Genomic DNA, 21,925 nt, shown 5'->3' with positions numbered 1-21,925 from the left:
CGAAAATGGTATCACAGCACAATCAAACACACTCATTGGACATTCTTTAGATTTTGTTGCCACGTAATGACCGTAAAGACAGAATGACAATGACTATGCAAAGCATAGAAATGAATGATAGATATCATGCGCACAAATCCCTGAAAGGACTACATTACTGGACCCCTTAAACATTAACTGTACTAATTTTTATGCACCAGATGAGCATGTTTAGAATTAATGTATCTTCAGTGATGTTAGGAAGCCAAAATGTGTTTGCATACAGTAAGTTCAAATGCCAGGCCACGAAATGGAACCATATTCTAAGATAAACTTTAGATAAAAACTAACCTTTAGACAAAAACATAACCTTTAGATAAAACATAACCTTTAGACAAAAACATAACCTTTAGGTAAAAACTATACTTACTTGGCACAGGATCCAGAATTATCACTTTATTATCTTCTATGCTCGTCACATTCAATTCAACAGAATGGTATTTCACTATATATCTAATATATCCTAAATACAAAATTATATATTATCTAAACTTTCATATTTTTTTTTAAATCTAGTTTTCATTTTCTAATCAAACAAGAAGTTACACGCGTTGTCGTTCAAAGCATACTCCTATTCGTATTTCAAAGTTTCTGAAAACAAGTGTCTGGCAGGTCCAAAAGCGCTTACATCATCACTCTCAAACTGCATACCAAATACGATGTCAGTCTGTTTAGTAGTACTGCAGCCATGTGTGACGAAAAAAAAATAAGTTATTTAACATTTTGAGAAATTATTACACGTTACAACTCATCACTGTCAAGCTGCTGCCCAAATATAAAGCCATTCATTGTTGCAGTACCTGAGAAAAATGTGAAAGTATATCATGTAAATATCTCCAAAAACATGAAACGAGTACCCCTTTTACTTGAAATTTACCTTTCATTTTCTTGTTCTTCTACTCACTCTTAAATATATTTAACCCAAATCTTCCTACTGTATTTAATTTGCCTTAATTTTTCTTAGTTTATAGAATTCATCTATAATTTAAGAAAGGTTAATACTAAATAACGATAGATATTTTACTGTGGATATGGAGACTGCGAGTTATGCTTAATATTACGCTATTTAATAAGAAACGATATTACTAATTGAAATCCGACGATCCATGTGATGTCTATCCTTTTAGTTCATGTCGTCTTGGGATGTGTCATTTCATTACGACTAGTCATTTCGGCAATACTTCAGTTCACGGCTACAGTTAATACATACTTACCAAAAAAACTATTAACATCATAATAAAAAGCGTCCGACAGTCCGATCTTAACAGGCCAATTTGCTACCGATATATTAGTATCTGGTATCTAAAACGCAGAAATAAAATAATATCAATTTAGAAAAAAAATATCGGGTTTTTTTAGTGACTTTTGTTAATTGCATTTTACCAGTTTTGGTTTGGTGTTGAATGAAAAAAGTATTTTAGCGGAAAGGATTCTATAAAACCGAAAGAGCTATGCTAGCACTCCTGGTTTTGCTTAATTTAAATACAAAGTTTCTATTTTAACTCTGCTTTCTTTTTTCTTCTTCAACATAATATACTTTATAAAAGTTTGATTTAGTCCGTTCTTTATAAACTTTCTTATATGTCAAACTCTTATGCAAACTATTGTATGTATGCGAGGAAGATTAGGGTTATATATTCATTAATACCCGATGTCAATTTTATCTTTATTTTAATCCGATTAGTAACATTTAAAAAAATAAACTTCATCTGTCGATCGGTCCTTACTCATGTCGGAACATTCGCCTGTTTTCACATATGCATGCCTTCGAAAACACTTTAAGATCGATATACTTATCGCATTACTCTTATCTATCAAATCACTTCTCATATTTTCGGTAAAAATTGTTTTAATCGTTTAATTAGTAATACGCGTATCAATGATCTCTGTTTCATTTTAGCAGTTATATCCATTATTTTTTGTATTTTCATCAACAAGAAAGATTGCAGCTGTCGTTCGGGACTAAACATATTCCCATAATTTGTGCTGAAATATGCAAACAGTCATTTTTTTTATATTCGAAATGCATCAGAATGCGTTTCACGATATTTTGTTAATAATCGGTTCCGGCTACATCCGTATCCGATTAACGGTGTTCATTATTTATATTCAGGTTGCATTCGATTCTGTAAAGCACACGATCACTATTGTACGTAATACTCACTGATTTGTAAGCGAACATTATTGTACCATTTTGAAAAAGTGTCGCTTGAAACGTGTAGTTTCCCTCTTTAAAGATAAAAAGATAAATTAATCTTAAAATTTCCAAACAAATTAATGGTTTCCTTCGTCTGCATAAAAATAGTTATTAAAATAACTTGCCTGTATAATACCAATGCAGTGGCATGAAATACGTAAATATCGTTTTTTGTTGGTTTGTTTGTATTGTTGGTTTGCTGTTTCATTTTTATTAACATCAACCAGGAAAAAAGTAAGATAATAAGTGGAACAGAAGTCCCGGGAATCTGAGTTCACTCCTGGTTTTTGGAGTGGTTTGTATTTGCCAATCTTTGGTTTTCTGCACAATGTTTTGTTTTATCGTTTTTTAAGTCGTCGTGTATTGTCTATCCTTCTCGGACTTAGGACTTTTGTCAAGTGTTATATTCATTTAACGGGCTGAGTGTAACTTCAGCATTGATTGTCCACTAACGGTATTGACTTTGCGTTAGTGACCTAGGGTGTGTAACTTTCTACCAAAACATTGGTTCATCAGTTAAGGAATCAAAGCAATTAATATCTGGACTGATCTAAATGAAATAAAAATACCCGTCTAGATTTTGATGTTTGTAGGACCTAAAGTGTTAGTCTTGAATGATTGCTGTTCATATGCATGAATAATATAGTGATATACGTCAATGAGACAGCAGCCTAACAACAACAAAACCTCAAATTAGCTAGAGGTCTAAATACGGTCTTCATCAATAGACAAGTGTCACTAACCAATATGTCTAGCTGCAAATAGCATGTGATTTTTACGACTGTTAATTGTAAGCCCGTAGACTTTTTTATTGCTTCTGGTTAGTCTAATTTTTTATTTCCCTTTTGATGATTTATTTCTCGAACGTTAGTTCTATCTTTTATTCATTATAATTCACTTCCATGAAATATTTGATTTAGATGTTATTTATACAGAATAAAACGGTTTTTATTTCATTTTCAATAATAAAAATCCTTAGTGAGTATATGTCCGAATTTCTGTTTATTGTTATATCAAACTAACTCAAGTTTTTGATAATAGTAAACTTGATGGTCTGTAGAAAATTTTATAATTTAATGATGTAGTTTGGTTACTGTCTCGTTAACCTTCCTCAATTTGTTTTAATAATCAAACCCTCTCCCATTCAATAAGAGTGTATAATCGGACGCAAACATAGGAGATAAGAACAAATCTTATTACAGTTTTGATTAATTGATTGTACTTTGTTTGCTTCACGTCCTGTGACAAATATTTCATGTATATTCACGACGAAACTTAGTTTTGAAGATAATCCGATCAAAAATAGATAAGAAATACAAATAATCTGTAAAGACACCCCCCTCAAATTGGTTCCCCATTTCCGATACTCAGATGATGTAATTAACCAAAGGTTTTAATAATATTACACCTTTATTAAATGGGGATCCGCTTTCTAGTCTATATGTTAGTCACCCTTTCCCTCCCCCTTCCTCAAAAGATCATGGTTTTAAATTTCCCATTTATTTTACTTGGCGACTTCATCCAAATTGAAAATATAAGTAATCAGTCTTAAAAATTCGAGGGGATCCGACAAAAATTTTAAATGTGCTATCCATTTGACAACTAATTAATTCGATTGTCGATAGATCAAAAACTATATTCCGTCCGTAATTTGTTGCATGTTCATGTATAGTAAAAGTACCAATATTTAAAGGGGCATTAGCTGTCAAATTCATGTTCACCGATTTGACTCAAATTCTTATTTTCGGCTTATAACATACTAAAACGCTTATTCAAATTATAAAAAGTCTTAAATAAACAATTTATGATGCATAGACTCGATAGAATGTAGCCGCATTTCGTGTGTATTTTAGTCTAGACTCCATCTAATTAACCATCGAGGTGACCTCCGGAGACTGCCGACGGTCATATAACCCGATATAAATATAAACATAGATATAAATTGATTGCGAACTCGTGCAATTGGATTTTTCTAGGTATGTTTGATTTCATATTATAGGTTAAAAAATATGTTAATAATCGTTTATACCTGTATAAGAATGAGTTTTTTCTAGATCGAACAGTCAACCAAATGGTTTACCCTTGTTTCACTTCCAATGTTTTAAATTACATTCTTTTCCATTTAATAACTGAACACGCCTAGTTCATGCGTAACCCATCTCTAACTATAGGGATCAATTAAAGTTCACATGAATACGGATTCAATGAGGTCGAATTATTCACTTGCAAGTGAATAATTCATTAGCGATGTTTCCTTGCTTATTTTTACAAAACTGAACCAAACTGGTTGTTTAAAAACGAATTATTATTTCACTATTTCACTTTCATTAATGATTGAACAACAAAAAAATCATATTTTATTTCTTTTATATCTCGTAGATAATGCCCCTTTAAAGAAAAAATCTTTTCATTCAGTTTTTTTAAAACAATGCTTGCACTACCACTACTGTTATGTAAAAAGTTTAGAAATGTTAAGTAATTTTAATTTTCTTACTCTCTGCTTGATCATTTAACTCAATGTCTCTCCATTCAATTACAAAACTATTACCTGAAATAATAAAATAAGAATAAAGACATGTTTTGAAATTTGCGTTGATTATATAATATGTATACAAAATTTATACGTACAAGAAAGAGTTGTCAGCTAAAAGTGTAACAGTTTATAATAGAATTCCAAGTGAATTTCAACATGCATAACTTGGTATCAACTCAAACTAAAAAGCCACCGCTAGAAAAACAAAACCAATAGCTAGAAAGATTCTATTGGTTCCTTAAGATATACTACGAAGATGAAACGCGATATCTCTTTACAAATACTAATCAAAATAATTTTCTTGTTTTATAACATTAATAAATGGTAGTCATATTACAATAAGATTCATTTAAATCGTCATACATATCTTACACAAACGTACCGTTATCTTTGTACAATATTTCAGAATAATTTCCAATGGTATCAAAGTTTGCCATCAGTGGAGCAATGTAATGGGTGTAGGAATAATCCAGTTGTCGATGTGTGAATGAACTCATGTATAAAAATCCTGGAAAAGAGTCAACGAACAATTAATAGTGTATGTAATGTAAAGAATATTGAAGAGTCTATCATTATTGATCATATACTTAAAACATGTTTCAATAATTAAACATTTTTCCATAAAAATAAATGTCATTCAGTGGTACATATTGCTGCTGAAGCCATTTGTCTTCGTCACTATAGCTCATATGGTCCTTACACAGGCATGTGTCTCTGAAAAGAAAATGTCCTATATACCTTATATATGAAGGTACATATTTTTTCAGAGACAAGTGCCTGTAGGCCCTTATGATGTTTTTTTGACAATTTGCGGACCATAGTTGTCAAAAATAACTTAAGGACCATAAGAACTAGGGTTCCGCAGCTAGAATTCATTTTGATATAGAAGTGCAAATCTTACTTGTTTCTGTAAAATTTTGCAAGGAAGAACTAATCCAAAGGAATCCTAAAGACAATAGAAAGCAAAACTTCCAACATAATTTTGGTTTTGGTTTAAACTGTCTTTTTGAAGTGTTCTTTTTAAAGATAAATCTACCAAAATTTCAGTTTTGAGAATTCATCCGGCGTTTACAGTTTTGATATCTGTTGAGAAATACGTTATGATATTGCTAGAACCTCAAAGTACACGCTTGGAGCTGTGACAATCCGAATTTATGTCCCAAATGCGATATAAATACATGGGAAATTGGTCCAACCTCATTTGTATAAAAACAAAGTTTGGTTTCAGTATGTCTCTTGTTGTCAGAGGTATTCCTGGCCAGGTGAACAAAGAAGGATCGTTGAAACGTTCAACCCCATCCCCAGCATATGCTTCATGTAATGTTTCGGATTTATTGGACGCAACATTTATTTTAGCATAAACAAGGACCGACGATCCTATTATGCAGTTTGTTTTATAATCAGAGCAAATTTTGTCTATGTACATCTCATCAATTTTTCCAACTGCAGCAGCTTGTTTTTAGACATCGAACATGGAAGGTCGCTATTGCTATACAATCCAATTTTGTATACCTCAAAATATATTTTGTGCTTCTTTATATATGAATAAAAGAAGGTGTTGGGCATACGTAAAACAAACAGCAACCCAACGACACAAATAGCAAAATGACATATAGAGGTCAACATACATCTTTCAACAATATTTTGGTTGCTTTTTTGGCAGCTTAAAACTCTCCAAATTGGCTTCTCGAAAGCCTATATCTATTATTCTTAAACATACCTATGGTATGATTAATACCATACGTACAGCAGAATATTCAAAACATGGTAAAGAAACTAAGTACATGTAATACGATAGGAATACTGAAAAACGGAAGAAAAAGAAAGAAAAAGATAAAATTGAATTGGATAAGATTGAATTATTTTAAATTCACAAAAAACATAAAAGAAAACAGAGCAACCAAACTTATTTGAGGTGAATTTTACTAAAACAGCGTTAAAGGAGTTATAATAATGTCTCTTTTTTTCATAATTACGTTAATGCTTTAACTTTTTTTAGTGTGAAGAATAAACATCAGAATATCATAAAACATCATAAAATAACGCCTAGCACTCACGTTGGCACTTATCATAAAAATGGTGCAAAGCCGTGTACTTGGTTACATTATTTTCATATGATATATATCCAATTGCTTGGTTGGTTGTTTTTTTGCTTAACGTCCATTGGCAAATATCTAATGCATGCTTAGGAGGTAAACAAATTAGCGAGAAATACAAAAGGTGGATCCTGTAATAATAGTCGACCGGGATGAAGGACGGGAAATTTGGACTGCCACAGAAAGATGAGGGTATATTATAAAGGGACAAACATCTAGTCTTGCAACATGTAACCTATGGACACCTCAAAGAGTTGTTGCAAGTGTTCTTAACGTGCAGACTTTACACGAAGCATTGGATTAAACATATCCATTCTGACTGAGCGTGGTTGCGTATTTATTCATCCCGCACAACAAAATGGACACTCAATTTGGAAAGGGTTTTACTGCTGGTCGAAAAAAGACCGAAAGTGACCATATTTCTATTCACCAGTCACCCTTCTATAATATATAAGGACTGCTGCAACGTTATAACAAACACCTTGAACTTCACCGTTTCAGAATCTAATGCGTTCTGGGTAATATTTTCAAAAGCGTACACCAAAACATTGTGATTGATATTTCAACATACTAAAGAATTGGAATTCAAGCAATGACGTAACGTTATTTTCATTTTGGTGTACGAACAATGCGATTACTCATACTCATAGTCCTTTATATTCTAAAGAAGCGAATTCAACAAGTAGGTAAAGTTTTATATATATACTAGTATGGTACAAACCTAATGGCGTTATTGCAAATCTCTGTATCATGTGACCATAGAATGGAAATTTAAAAGATAAGTCGACGAACTGAAACAGAAACAAAAAATGCGTGAATACAAGAACGTTATATTATGGCTAGGAAAGTAAAAATAAATCAACATATCAAGATCGCAAGACACCACTGAACTACAGGATCCTGAGTTGAGATAGGCATATAAAGAATGTGCAGTGTTAAACGTAGTTGGCGAGCGCTAAAAACCCTCCCCCTAAACTGCGACAGTGGTGTAAATGTCTGCATTTACAAAGGTAAATGTAAAATTATGAAATAAGGAATATTATACCGGGTACCGTTTATATATAAAATTACTTATATGAAAAGAGATCCGAAATCCCTTATACTATTGTCGACAAATGCTACATGTATCTAAGCTTCACAACGGAAGAAAAAGATTTTTCATGACTAACTTCTTATACCATGACATGACATGTTGATCATATTTCTCCTTTTAAAAGTTCTTTTCCATCTCCATGTGAAAAATAATGTAAATTATTCAGCTCGCAGATTTAATAACTGAACCGTTGGGAATTTACACACAAAAGGATTTCAATTTAATTCGTTTGATATGATCAAATGTTAAAGGTCAAAGAAGGGCTATTAACCTGGATGACCCCTAATGAGTTCTTACCGCGTACACAAGATGTTTGTCATTTGATAAAGAATGCCTTGTATGTCCGTGCAACTCATTCCAATAGGCTCCAGTCGGGTCGGAAAACATTCTCGACTTATAATAAGTATGGTGGTCTGTTATCTGCGAATAAAATGAAGAAAAAGCTTGTTATTATTATGGTCAAGTTCGTACATTAAAATGATTTTTTTTTATCTTTCATTCTTTTGAGCTACAGATAGGATATATGCGTCAATGAAGTGAGATACTGCATTATATAAGAGTTTTCGGTGTAACCATTTAACAGGTACATATTTCATTTTCACAATGACTTTCATACATATCAATTCAAAGTATTCTTTACAATTCTCATTTAATTTTATGTACAAATCAATAGAAATGTCGAATCATTAAAATTTCATGTATGTAAAGAATACTTGCAATAGAAATCATTAAACCTCCGATATAAATAAAATATGCTTTTTTATTATTTCATTTTGTAAACAGTGATTCTCTTCAACTCTCTAAATTTAATTCGCTATTGTTTTATTGTAATTGCAGATATGAATGAATATAATATTCGGTCTCATGCGTCTATTTAAGAATAATCTACTCTTCCAAACAATAGCTGAGACTAAAATAAATTGAACATTCATAAAACAAATCCTACATGTTATCAAAATTGCAAGTGATGCGTGAGCTTTTGAAGGCATTACTGTGACGTTTAGAGGTTGACCAGCAATGCCAGCGCTAATCCTTTGGTTTGATCATTCACATGCGAGTAGGGATTTCGTGTTATAAATTAATACACATTTTCCATTATGTAAAATCGTTGCATATCTGCAGTATCACTATTCTATAATTACCGTGGTCGTATTTGATGGAACTTCTGTTTGACCAATTGATGACTTTTGTGTTGTAGTTTCTGGTGTGACTGTTGATGTTGTTGAATTTACACTATCGCTATTTGTTGTCCCATAACTTTTTGTTGTCTCATAACTATTTGTTGTCTCATAACTATTTGTTGTCTCATAAGTATTTCTTGAAGTAGTCACATCACTACCTGTTGAAGTGTTGACGACGACACCGTGTGTTGTATTCGAACTGTCTGTGCTGTGCGTTGTATTTGAAATGTCTATACTGTCTGTAGTATTTGTACTGGAAACGGCCCTTTTCACAAGCTTGTGTTCTCTGTATTTTACCTGTGTAATGTATTTTTCCTCCTCATGCCTTATGGAATTGGAACAGGCTACCACTGAAGAAAAACAGGGTAATTATGAATATACTACTTTAAATCGACTAAATCAAACTAAGAAAATATTTTAAAATGGACAAAGCTCTATTTAAGGGTCACAGGCATTTGAATTGTTCATCAAATGAATTTTAAGATAACTTTATTCAACCGTACCCTTAGGTCCTTTTATAGTAAAAGACTCCTCATTATCTCACCAATTCCCTTCTGTTGCACATTTAAGGATTGGTCAAATGGCATTGATTTATAATTTAATTTATCGGTCAAAAATAAGAAAAAAAACGAGTCTTACCAAAATCATCTTAAAACATTGAAACGGAATGTTGCTCATAAAGCAATATTGACTTTCATTGAGGGAATTGCAAGTACAGCAAATGGATCATATGATAAAATACTTAACTCAATTGTGATGGCGACAGTATATTTATAACTTATATTGAATTAAAATCTAACATAAAAGGTACGGTACATATAGGTCATACAGATCACAAAGGCAATAAGCACATATCGGAACAAACATGGGAAATTAAACTAGATGAAGAACAGCAATAAAAGCGCTGTTCCTTTGCTTTTTGTGTGTTTTTTTACTGTGCATGTACTGATTTTGTGTCATTGATGGATACCCCATATCCTTTGTTTTTCTATTATATTGTATAGTATTTGTCGTCGTCATATTTAGAACTCATTGAATGACGAATGACTAAACATTCTATCAATATTTCATAAATATATCATTTAAGTTATTAACTAGAAAAGATATATATAAACTACTTGGTATTTTGTCGATTGTATGAGATCACCGGTAATGACAAGGAAGTAAATACATGGTGTTACACACGATATTCTCACCACGCATTTAAAAAATCTTGAACAATATGAAAAGCCACAGGAAGATTGAAATCACAGTATACATGTACCAAGGAAGTAATATCGTATCAATCTTAATGTGTTCTTGTTACTACACTACTAAAATAAAACTTTAGGTGGATTTTTGAAGCAACTCATACCATATGTGTTGTTATGATAATAATAATAATAAAAATAAGAATATTTATTGTTTCAATTAAGGACCTTTGATGGGCAGAACGCCATTCACACAAACAAACATTATACTATGATGTTATATGCTTTTGGCACATATTAATAATTGAACAAACAAGATACCCTGATTTCAAAATAACTTGACATTACGAAATACCAAACCCCAGTAATCCATTTAGTTGCATAAATAAAACACGTTAAAAAAGTTTCGTTTTGGGTCCTATATATATGCATCAACTAATTTTCGTTCTCGTGTGAATATGCCAAAAATAATCAAGCGTATCAGAATACAAAGTTTTACTATCATTGATTTTGTTTTGAGAAAAGCCAATTCAATTTATGGTAAATCCAATTCAATTTATGGTTTTAATAGATTAAAAAATGCGTGTATATTCTTAAATGTCTATTTGATGACAGGAATCAATATGATATTGAGACAAGTTGCTTTCTTTCTTTATGATCATACACACACACACATACTTGTTCCATTGGACAAGTTGTTAGTAAATTTTATAAATACGACAAAAGTACATGTATTTTGAAAAAAATAATTTCTGTAATATCAAAGCATTTGCATACAACATACAAGCAGGTTTGTTTACTTACCTGTAAACAATATCAATAACACCAGATATACAGCTGAGGTGGTCATTTTGATGATTTTCTTCTTCTTTGTTAGTTTTATCAACGACGTCGATTAAGAAACTGTGTTTACAATGTATCAATACATATAACAGATTATGAAATTAATATGTCCTGGATAATTTATATTTTTACCTTGTACTCAATAATGTGTATATATTTCATCGATATTTTACTGTTTATAGGTTCAATACACCCGACATTGAAATATTCAATAAGGTTTATGGTACGTTATATTCATATGCATGACTAGATATTCCAATTATTAAAGTTACCTACATACGCAGGTTTAAGGTTAGATTTAAATGCGAGAAAATATATAAATAAATAGGATGTTATTGTTATCATATCACGAAATATACAAACAAAATGCAATCAAATAGAGTATCAATAAAGATTTTTACAATTACAATCTGATAGACGAAATGTATGTTCAAGTGAGCTTAGGATATTTGTCCCATACAAACGAAAGGTATTTGAATAAAAGTAGATTTTGGAGTATATTATTAGACAGCAACCCTAAAAGTTAATTAAACAAGAAAACGTATAGAAAACTGCATACGGTATTCAACAAGTGTAATATTTGCTTCAGAACCTTCGTGCTTCGGCTATATCTCATATCTAAAACCACCAGCATTTCAATTTCTAAGATCTCGGACAGCTACAAAATTACAAAAGAAGTTTGTTTATCCAAGTGCAATAGACAGTGTCTGAAACCTGTGAAAATGCAACACAGTATGACAAAAGACGAAATACTATTGTTCGTGACTATAAGACAATATTAAGATATTTGTATCAAACCAAATCTAGACCACTAGTTGGCAAAATTGTGTAATTTGAAATCCGTCCGCTTGGCAGATTAAGTTACACCTGCTTACTATTGTTTGTCAGTTGTACTAGGTTTGAATATAATTGTTGTCTACTGTTTATAATGTGTCTCAATGAAACATGTTTGTGTTGTTATAGCATGTAACTACTGCTTTGCAATTATAATTCATTCATTCGAAGAAAAAGAAACATCTTGTTTTGGTTTCATATTTTTCTGGAATGACTTAGATGATCTTACATTAGCTTATTATTGTCTTACTTGCTCCAGTGTTTGTGTTATCTTTTATATAGGGGTTGAGCTGATAATTACAGTACATTTTTTAAAGGTGATCGTGATATACCACTGGTCAAGATAAATAGGGAACGGTTGAGATAACCTCGAAACATAAGAAGTATTCATGCGCCTGTGTAAGCGTTTATCCATTCCGATTTGTAGAATTTACGTTAGATGAAATATCCTAAAGTATATATTCTTCACACTTTAGTTGTGTATTCCTTCGGGAATAAAACCCTCGTGAGAATTCGTCATTAACTTTAACCAAAAGGACAGAGTACATTGGCTGAACAGGTTCACTGTTACACCTGTTCTAATTAAGTCGAGAACCTCGTCAGTACTACTTTGTTTTATTTGAATATTTTTACCCATTAGTGAATTTGATGATCTTAATAGATAGTCTCTGTTCAAACTTTTCTAGACTTATTATAAACATGTAGACACTTGTCTAAAACAGAGGCAGACGTACGCTACCAAGGGACAATAAAAAATCATTATTTGAAGAAAAATAAATAATAGCTTCGACAAAAAGAATAACGACGAAAAAATAAACAACAGTACACAAAACACCACACAGAAAACCAAAGTTTGAGCAACACGTAACCCACCAAACACGGGGTGTTTGCAGATGCTCAAGAAGGGTAAGCAGATCCCACTGGCACTCGTCGTGTTGCTCATGACAAGTTAACATATGGTAATAAGTCGCATTAGGTGATGTTAAATTCGTTGAAAGAGGACGGGATTGTAGGTACGACAATTGGAACACATCTGTGGTCTTTTGTGACACAGGTATTTCGTAACGGTCAACCAAAACATGCTTGCGTACGTTAAGCAAGAGTCAACTTCAATTTTACCATAAGGAACCTTGTTTTAATAGCTTCTTTGCATTAACCCTATATCAAGAAAATGATCAAGAAAATGCAAGCTCTGGCATGTCGTATCCATAAGTACTGTGAGTTAAATACTTCATATTCAGGCGCTGCTGGAATGTTACTACTTAGAAATGGAAGTTCACAATTAAAAACTGAGAGCATCTCGTTCATCGTAGTTCTTCACGCACCCTCATTTTTGTCAATTTATAGAAGATTAAAGTCAAGATATGATTTATTGTGGTTGATGTATCCTTTAATTTACGTTCGATGGATAGATGCGTTCGGCAAAGTCACTAAGCTATGAATTATTACGTGAGAGGACATGATCTGTATAACGGAGATTGGAATTTAAATATAATACTAAATTCTTTTCATTCTTTCTGAGGAGTTCCTATATGAAGTGTGCCTCATATTATAGATGTCTTTTGCTTTTTGTGTCGTTGGCTTTTTGTCTCATTATTGACGTATATCACGTAACTACTTCTATTTAACAGGTATAGTGCTTGATTTAGTTTTGAATTCTACGATAAAACGACTTGAAAAACCACGGGGTTTCTGATCTCATGAAAGAAAACTATGAAAACTTTGACTTTGAGTATCTTATTAATATACATAAGTTTTTGTTGGTATTCGAAATTTCTGAATATAATTATAGCATCTTACAGGTCTTAAGGAATTACAGGACGCCTTTTCTAATTTGGACTTTAATAGAGAAACACAAGAATAAAGTGGAAACAGGGAAGTAGTAACCCTTGTCCAATCCTTCAATTCTATGATTTTATGAATAAAAAAGAATACATAATTATACTGCAAATTATTCATAATCTGTATTGAAAATGTCACTTCACAGACTTTAAGTTAAACAAAACGTCGAAGAATTATTATAGTTAAATCCACCGTATACATTCCGTTATAAGTTACAATGCTGTATATTACTCATTCAATTCTCCTACTCCATGGGATAACCCATCTATTTACATTAAATTGTCTGGTAGTTGATGGATTAGAAAATAATTAAGATAAAATCCATCGATCAATTGTAGTGAACAGGATATTTAAGTTCAGATTAGATTGTCAACGAACTAAAGCACATTGTCATCATCATTACTATGCTGTATGATAGTTTAATTAAAACGTCGATGCCAAGGATTTGTCTATTAAGACTTATTACACAAATCCTTGGTCGATACATACTACTTTTTCTTGATATCATGCAGGATTTTTTTACATTTGAGGAAAATATAATTTATGGAATTTTCATTCTTTATCACTGGAATAAGAGAGTCTTACTGCATTCGCCCCGAACATTTTGTAAGATTTAAAAAAAAAAGGTTTAGAGCATATCTGAATAAGATCTTATCCCTAAATATGTGTACAGTACAGGGAAAAGTTAGAGGGATCACTTGACATATACATGTGGTATCTTGATTCTGCTAGGAACTTCAACAGAACCCTAATTCATATTTTGTTAAATTAAGAAATTTACTCACATGTCATGTTTTTTAATTTGAAAGAAGAAGTGCCAATTTCCCCTGTATTTATTTCATTCGCGGGGTCAAAATCGGAGGGGTGCTGAACATTACTGGAATTCGAATATTACAGAGCTAACATAATATACCATGAAGATGCATATATCCGAAATAATTAATTAGTTATTTAGCGCTACACATTACATTGAAAGGGAATTTTAAAACAATGCAAATGTGACTGTCTTTGATTACTACCATGGGATTATTTTTACCTTTTTACTGTAAGAAAATTGAACAGAAAGACATCCATCCTTAACCAAATGAATTGATTTTTACCTAAAAGACAATGCATGTTTTTTCTTCTCATGGCATGTTGGTGTTGGTAAAGAATGTTCTTCTTATTCTTTTTTTATGTCCCTTTACTAAGATTTTGCCATAATCTTATTACAATTGCAGCCTGAACTATCTTTTGCCATTCACCATGTAGTCACATGTTCGAAAATCCCCCAAAGGTGTTAAACATTAAAGCACTCACACGGTGCTGTGATATTGTTGATTTAAGTAATTTAAAAGAATAAAGAACTTTAGAAAGTATCATTTGTGTGCAATTGAATTTTTGGGGAGATTTCGGCCTAATGCTTTTATATTTCTTTTCCTGGGTTAAAATGAACCTTACAGAACCAATTACGGTTTGGTTAATTTAATAACATGTAATAAAAATATCTCGACATTATTTTTAATCTTACACATTTTTATTTATGGAACGTACTTTGTTATTGTTTTTGTTGTAAAAAACTGTTGACACAGAGATATTTCCATCCTGTGTTTAATTTCGATAGTATTTATATGCAAGTGTTAAAAAACTAACATGTAAACTATGCAAAATTTACAAACCTAAAAATAAAACATTTAAGTCTCGCCTTAGAGATTATTCCAGTTGCACATCTTTATATACCATTAGTAAAATAGTCCAATAGATAGACAGTCAAATTGACGTTTAGAGGTAAAACCGTAACAATGTAGACAGACCGTAATACGTATGCTGTTAAAAATAGCGAATCATTTAGCTTTAACTTGTTTGTCATCGGCTTTCTATAACAATGATTTTACGCATACAGTCTGTCAGAGGCCTTCCAGTGGGGATGCTAATAATCACTTGTTTCAGATTTCTATAAATAAAATAAAACTTTCTTTCAACAAAATGTAAAAGGTATTTGTTTTTAATATTCTTTTTATCATAATACCCAACAGTTTCTTTGAAACTTCAAAGAATAATAAATGTGCAAAACTAATATTACTGAATTATAGAAAAATATATAAACTCATTTCGATTTTCCTTACTAAAAACTTCAAATTTATAGGGTTATTTCACAAAATATCATACGGAGAAATAATGCTCCCACGTTGTGAACATATAAGAGTAACATACCATTTATTAAATGGGTGAGATTTCTTTGTGCAAAGAGCTCAGAATAATGAAGAAAAAAACCCCAACATAATCTTTTTTTTAACTGGATATTTTTTCATTGCACATCATTTGAATCGTGCAGTCAGTTTGCCTTGGATGTTCAAGTATATTGGATTGCTCTATTGTCTCTATTACTGTATATTTCTAAAAGTAAATATGAATAACTAAAAGACTTTTCTTTTTGTATAATGCTTTATGTAAAGGGGAAACCGGTACAGTTTGGTATTTGTCAGGATATTGTGAATCAATTGGTAGCAAAAACAGAAATTGAAAATGAATGAATAAATTGTAAATCAAAATAAGATTCAAATTAACAAACAAAAAAACACAAAAAAGAACATTAATTCTTACAATGTCATATTTTGCTTTTAACTAATTTGACATTGATAATTACATATCACACCATCAACAGATGTTGTGTGTAAACAAAAAGTCAATTGTTAGTCCGCTTTTATCGAAATTTGACATTACCGAAAGGTTCATGCGACTCCTGTTTTCGGAACCTGTATGCATTACTTATACGTGACTGTCCATGAGATGTCCAGGCTTATGTGTGTACCTAGTCTTATTGCATATTTATCCAGTACATACTTAGAGAAAACATCCTGCCAAATTATTATGACAAATTCGTTGAAACAACAGTGTAACGGGTCTTTTTGTATATGTACACAAGGCGTATTCGATTCAACTTTTTGATGAATGCACGCATTTATTCTAGAAGACACATTATTTATTTCATAGGTACCGAGTAATTTCTGACGGCCTATTTGAACAAGTTTCAAATGTACTAGTAACAGCTCTTTTCTCTTTTTTCGAAAATATAAATTTAACTTGCAATGAAAGTAGTTTTGTCTAAATCACAGACTATAGTAGGTTTAATTATTTTCTATTAAGGTTTAATTATGCAAGTCTCTACCGAACAAAGCATACGAAACGTAACGGTTTATATAAGGCTTAGTTTTCAAAATGACGGTGCATTTATCATAATGATGCAATTTAAATGATTCTATCTATGAAAACTCTATAGAGCAGATAATTTTTTATTTCAAACATTTTGAAAGCTTGTTTATCAATTTATGCAGAATAAACTAATTTCAAATTCAAACAAAAACGTAAAACGTCTTGTACTTGTGTACTTTCGAGCACAGAATATAACCAAAGTAAAGTAGTTTACCTTCTCCACAAATACTTCGAAACGGCAATTAAATATCAGAGGAAATTGAAGGAACTATCTGAAAACAATCTTTTATTTGAAGTGTTTGTTAATTTTTATATTATTTTTACCAGGCTTCAACTTTTGAAGTAAAATATATTTTAAATCTACCATGCTTACTTAAGAACGACTTACTTGGACTATAATAAATGTCTTATATTGTTTCTGATATTCTTTATATGGATATTTCGAGGATTTAGACTCCTAATAATTCACCAAATGTCTTCAAGTCTATTGCCTTACATTAATTGACCTAACATACACAAATCGTCGTGTGATTCTTATAATGTTCTATGTAGACTTTTTGATAAAAATGGAGATATTTATATATTTGAGATCCAGATTGTTGGTTTATCTCCCTTTACAAGTATAAAACGAGATTTCTACATTCTACGAGTTTTTGTCAGAACTGTACTAGAGTTCAGAGAAAAATAATTATACATGTATAGCGTTGTATCGCCACTATTTTTCAGATATTACTACTCTAAAACAATTGTTATCTAAATTATCTTAGTAATACTATTCTTATTTTTTTTTTTGAGAATTATTTCAACTCAATGTTTGAGTCATACTCAGCAAATCAAGCATTACAGAATTTGGGATATTATAAAAAAAAACCATAGTCTACCTCCAATACAAATATTGCAAATGATTTCTAAAAGAACATTTCGTATTGTAGTGTTCTATCTCTAGAAAATTTATTCAAGATGGTTGTTTATTTAAATGGTTAGATCAGGTTATCAACTGAAAATTAAGAAATTATAGCCTATTTTGAATAATGGAATGGACTGTTGCGACCCTTCATCTACTAATTATAGAGATACATTATACATTCGAAAAATAGTTGATAGAGGAACAAACGTTATATAGTTAACATGTGCCACAATGCCGATTAGAGGAGTTACGGAGGACTGAAATGCCAAAATACGCGTGAAATTAAGAAATAGCCTATTTTGAATAATCTTCTATCAACAAGCTTTCGAATGTCGTATAATGTATCTCTATAATTAGTAGATGCAGGGTCGCAGAAGTCCATTCCATTATTCAAAATAGGCTATAATTTCTCAATTTTCAGTTGATAACCTGATCTGACCAGGTCAATTGATGAACTGAGCACGCCAAGAAATGGCCTCGTCCACACTGTTATGAATTCAATAGTATACACATATATGCAGTTCATGGCATCATAAAATACATGAATTAATTGGGTGTTCCTTATATATATATTTGTAAACAGTAATAAATTATTCAGGATAATGTATACAACATAATTAATTTGACGGCGCTTTCATACATAATGAAACTTTTCAAGGTAATGTTCGACTAGTTTTTCTCTAGTCTTCGTTGTTGGAAATAAACTTGATTTATTGAAATTAAGTTCAAGTAAAATCTTACATTTAGTTGTGGATTAGATGAGAAAATATACATTTCTCGACTACTTATCTTTTGTAATACGCAAGGTTTACTGAAAGAAACAAAATATCTTACCAATACCTACACTGGTGTTAATGTCATCCATTATACTTTAAACGAAGAGAAATTTTCTATTAAATATCAAACTAAACTAATTTACTAATAGTTCAATCCATTGCGATTCCTTCCTCGATACCATAATTGTGAACTGATAATATATGAAATTATACATTTCATATGATGATTTCAATGTCCTAATTGTAAATCTTATTTCCCGCGTAGTAAATATTCCTATATCTATTGATTTTATTATTTAAATTTCACAATTGTTCAAATATATTTCCTTTCAAAAAAGAGCGTACAATGCCTGATGTTAAAAAACTACTGACTAATAATGAGATTACTAGGTTTGTTTCGTATAAATTTACATTGAGACGGTCATCACGTATTGATTGGCCATCAAATGGTCAGTGTCTCAAGTGTCTCAAAGATAAATGGTAAATATTACACATCCCGCACCAAATGAGATTCATAACCAGATATAACATGTGGTGGGGCAATTAGATTCATAACCAGATATAACCTGTGGTGGGGCAATTAGATTCATAACCAGATATAACCTTTGGTGGGACAATAAGATTCATAACCAGATATAACCTGTGGTGAGGCAATTAGATTCATCACCAGGTATAACCTGTGACGGGGCAATTAGATTCATAACCAGGTATAACCTGTGGCAGGGCACATATCCAACTTAGTAAATCATCACGTGACTTTGATGACGTAGCGAGCCGCCATTTTGTGTCATTTTGTCCCATATACATTGCATAAATGTTTCAATGAAGTTCAATTTCTCTCATTAATCTGACCCGTTTTCTAACTTTTGCAACTATTTCCTTGGTATTCGAACATAATTCTACCTGAAACTAAAAATGTTGGTTTTGACAGCTTAATTTTTTATTAAATTACGTCCCTGGAGATTCGTAAAAATCGTACTTTTTCTCGTCATTTCCCCGTTGACTCAATGGTATATCTAGCGACACCATGTCTACTTGTACATCAAATGCACAAATTCCGTAAATAAAAATAATACTTTGCAACTCGATCGAAAATATTTAAACATATATCTGGGCGAAATATTCTACTTAACACAGTTTAAATCGAGGGCAAATTACGTCCCACATCGATTTAAAAAAGTGATTTGTTTTGGGATTTTTCAAAATGGTGGATTTGTTTGGAAGTATCGCATGTATTTTTATTAAACGTGTATTTTTCATGCAGAATTTGTACAGTTTCTGTTATTTTCTTTGTTGATATTTTGATATGTTTGATTTCAAAATTTCTTGATATAAAAGAATTATTTCAAGTGTGAAGTGAAAAAAATAGTAAACACTGAAATTTATAAGAAAATTATTTTTCACTTTTTTTTTTTTAGGTTTTTTAGGTTTTTTCTGTATAATTTATGTTTATTTAGAAAAATATATATATCCTTTTTTAGAAAAAAAAAATGTTTTCGTCTCGAGAGAAAAAAAGATCCCAACAATACATAAATGATCTGTACCTTTTAAAGTTAATGTCCCTTGACCAATTTACGAACAGGTGAACTGTGATTTAAGTTATAGTGTTACATAACAACAAATTGTCAGGTTATGTAAAGGAATCGTGTCAAACCAAAAGCCATCAGGTGACATTAACATCCTGTGTACACATGTTGTATTTCCAGAGTTTAGTTTTAGTGATATACAAAAGTTTTCGAAATGTACAAATAAATATTTTCTCTTTCCCGTGTACACTACCGAAGAAATATATATCATAAAAAACTTTAAGAAAATATGTATATTATGAAAAATTCTTCGATAAGTTGATTTTTGCCAAAAAAAAAAAATAATGTTCACACTCTTATTCAAATTTTATATTTAATAGATTTTTATATTTTTTAGAAAATTAAACGAGACTTCATTGTATATGATTTTTGTCATTTATTATTTAATTCAATGTTTTAAGCAAAATCCAGGCATTGGAAAAAAAACATCGATATTGAAATTTTAACTTGTGTACAAAAATATGTTATTATATACTTAGTAGTAAATACAGATAAATTGTATGTGTAATACAATCATTGGCAAGCTTGCTGTATCAGCCACCCGTGATGATATCGATATCAGCACGGTTGCAAAGGCTTTATCACACCTTTAATCTATATGACGTAACGTCATCGATTGCAGTCACTGTTGCAAAGGCTTTATCAAACCCCTAATCTGTATGACGTCATGTCAAACCTCTATTCTGTATGACGTCATTTCAACCCCCCTTATCTGTATGACGTCATGTCACATTAAACACATCTACGTAAGGTATATGTATATAATAAAGTGTATATGATATAGCTTTTTCAATATCACACACCGTATCAACCCTCAACCAATATAATTCCTCGAGCAGAGCTCTTGGGATTATATTGCTGTCTCGGGTTGATACGGATGTGATATTGAAAAAGCCATATGATATGCATAGATTATTACATGGCATTTTTCATATCAGACCCTTTATCGGCCCTAGGTCATGATATCAGCCCAAGAGCCGCAGGCTCGAGGGCTGATATCATGAACGAGGGCCGATAAAGGGTCTGATATGATAAATGACATGTAATTATCTTTTTATCATATACTTCAACAGAAGAAATACAGACAAGAACTATCAATTAAAATTTTGTCTTTCCATGAATTTTTAGATAATAATTTACAGACAACCAAATACAAATGTCTTAACTTTTATTGTTTTTATTGATATTACAAGCATTTTATTTATCTTGTCACAACAATTAACATGTTCTTAGTTTGAAATTTGCTCCTCAACCATTTTGTGAAAAGTCTTAAATCACTTGCGGTTTTCCGCACTGTGTTGTCGTTTTCGAACAAATTTCCGGAAATGCACGAAGTTGCATGTGATAAACGTCACGGAAATTAACGGAAAGGCATGTGATAACATTCCGGAAGCAGTCAATAAAGGTTCCTTTATCAGCCCGCTGAGGAAATTCTTAGGAATCTGGTCAATAAACCTAGTAATCCTTTCATAGCCTTTTAATATTTTTAAATGTTATTGAACAGTAAAATTTTAGTAATATTTTATACAAGTATATGATAATCTCTATTTATTGCATACATTTCATCACTGTATACCTTCCTATATTTATCGACAGAGTTATCGGTCCTGAATAGG

The 21,925-nt window shown here is 31.4% G+C and overlaps 1 protein-coding gene and 1 long non-coding RNA gene across 2 annotated transcripts in view; one reads left to right on the top strand and one right to left on the bottom strand.

Annotated features, from left to right (window-relative positions):
* LOC127727980 (plexin domain-containing protein 1-like) overlaps positions 1–11,410 on the bottom strand; it is a 30,965-nt gene extending 19,555 nt beyond the window's left edge. The window contains exons 1-9 of the mRNA XM_052235129.1: positions 11,134–11,410; positions 9,101–9,489; positions 8,256–8,378; positions 7,587–7,656; positions 5,152–5,277; positions 4,731–4,784; positions 2,204–2,268; positions 1,254–1,341; positions 410–502 (exon numbers count right to left, since the gene is read on the bottom strand). Of these exons, the coding sequence (XP_052091089.1) occupies positions 410–502; positions 1,254–1,341; positions 2,204–2,268; positions 4,731–4,784; positions 5,152–5,277; positions 7,587–7,656; positions 8,256–8,378; positions 9,101–9,489; positions 11,134–11,179 (1,054 nt within the window). The 5' untranslated portion in view covers positions 11,180–11,410. The remainder of the gene's footprint in view (positions 1–409; positions 503–1,253; positions 1,342–2,203; positions 2,269–4,730; positions 4,785–5,151; positions 5,278–7,586; positions 7,657–8,255; positions 8,379–9,100; positions 9,490–11,133) is intronic.
* LOC127728068 (uncharacterized) overlaps positions 5,227–21,925 on the top strand; it is a 23,381-nt gene continuing 6,682 nt past the window's right edge. The window contains exon 1 of the long non-coding RNA XR_007993986.1: positions 5,227–5,307. This is a non-coding gene — a long non-coding RNA (uncharacterized LOC127728068). The remainder of the gene's footprint in view (positions 5,308–21,925) is intronic.

This window comes from Mytilus californianus, unplaced genomic scaffold, assembly GCF_021869535.1.
Source record: "Mytilus californianus isolate M0D057914Y unplaced genomic scaffold, xbMytCali1.0.p SCAF_1, whole genome shotgun sequence".
In the NCBI taxonomy this organism is placed as follows: Eukaryota; Metazoa; Mollusca; class Bivalvia; order Mytilida; family Mytilidae; genus Mytilus; species Mytilus californianus.
The sequence above is the reverse complement of the archived record's forward strand: the minus strand, read 5'-3'. Positions and strand labels throughout refer to the sequence as shown.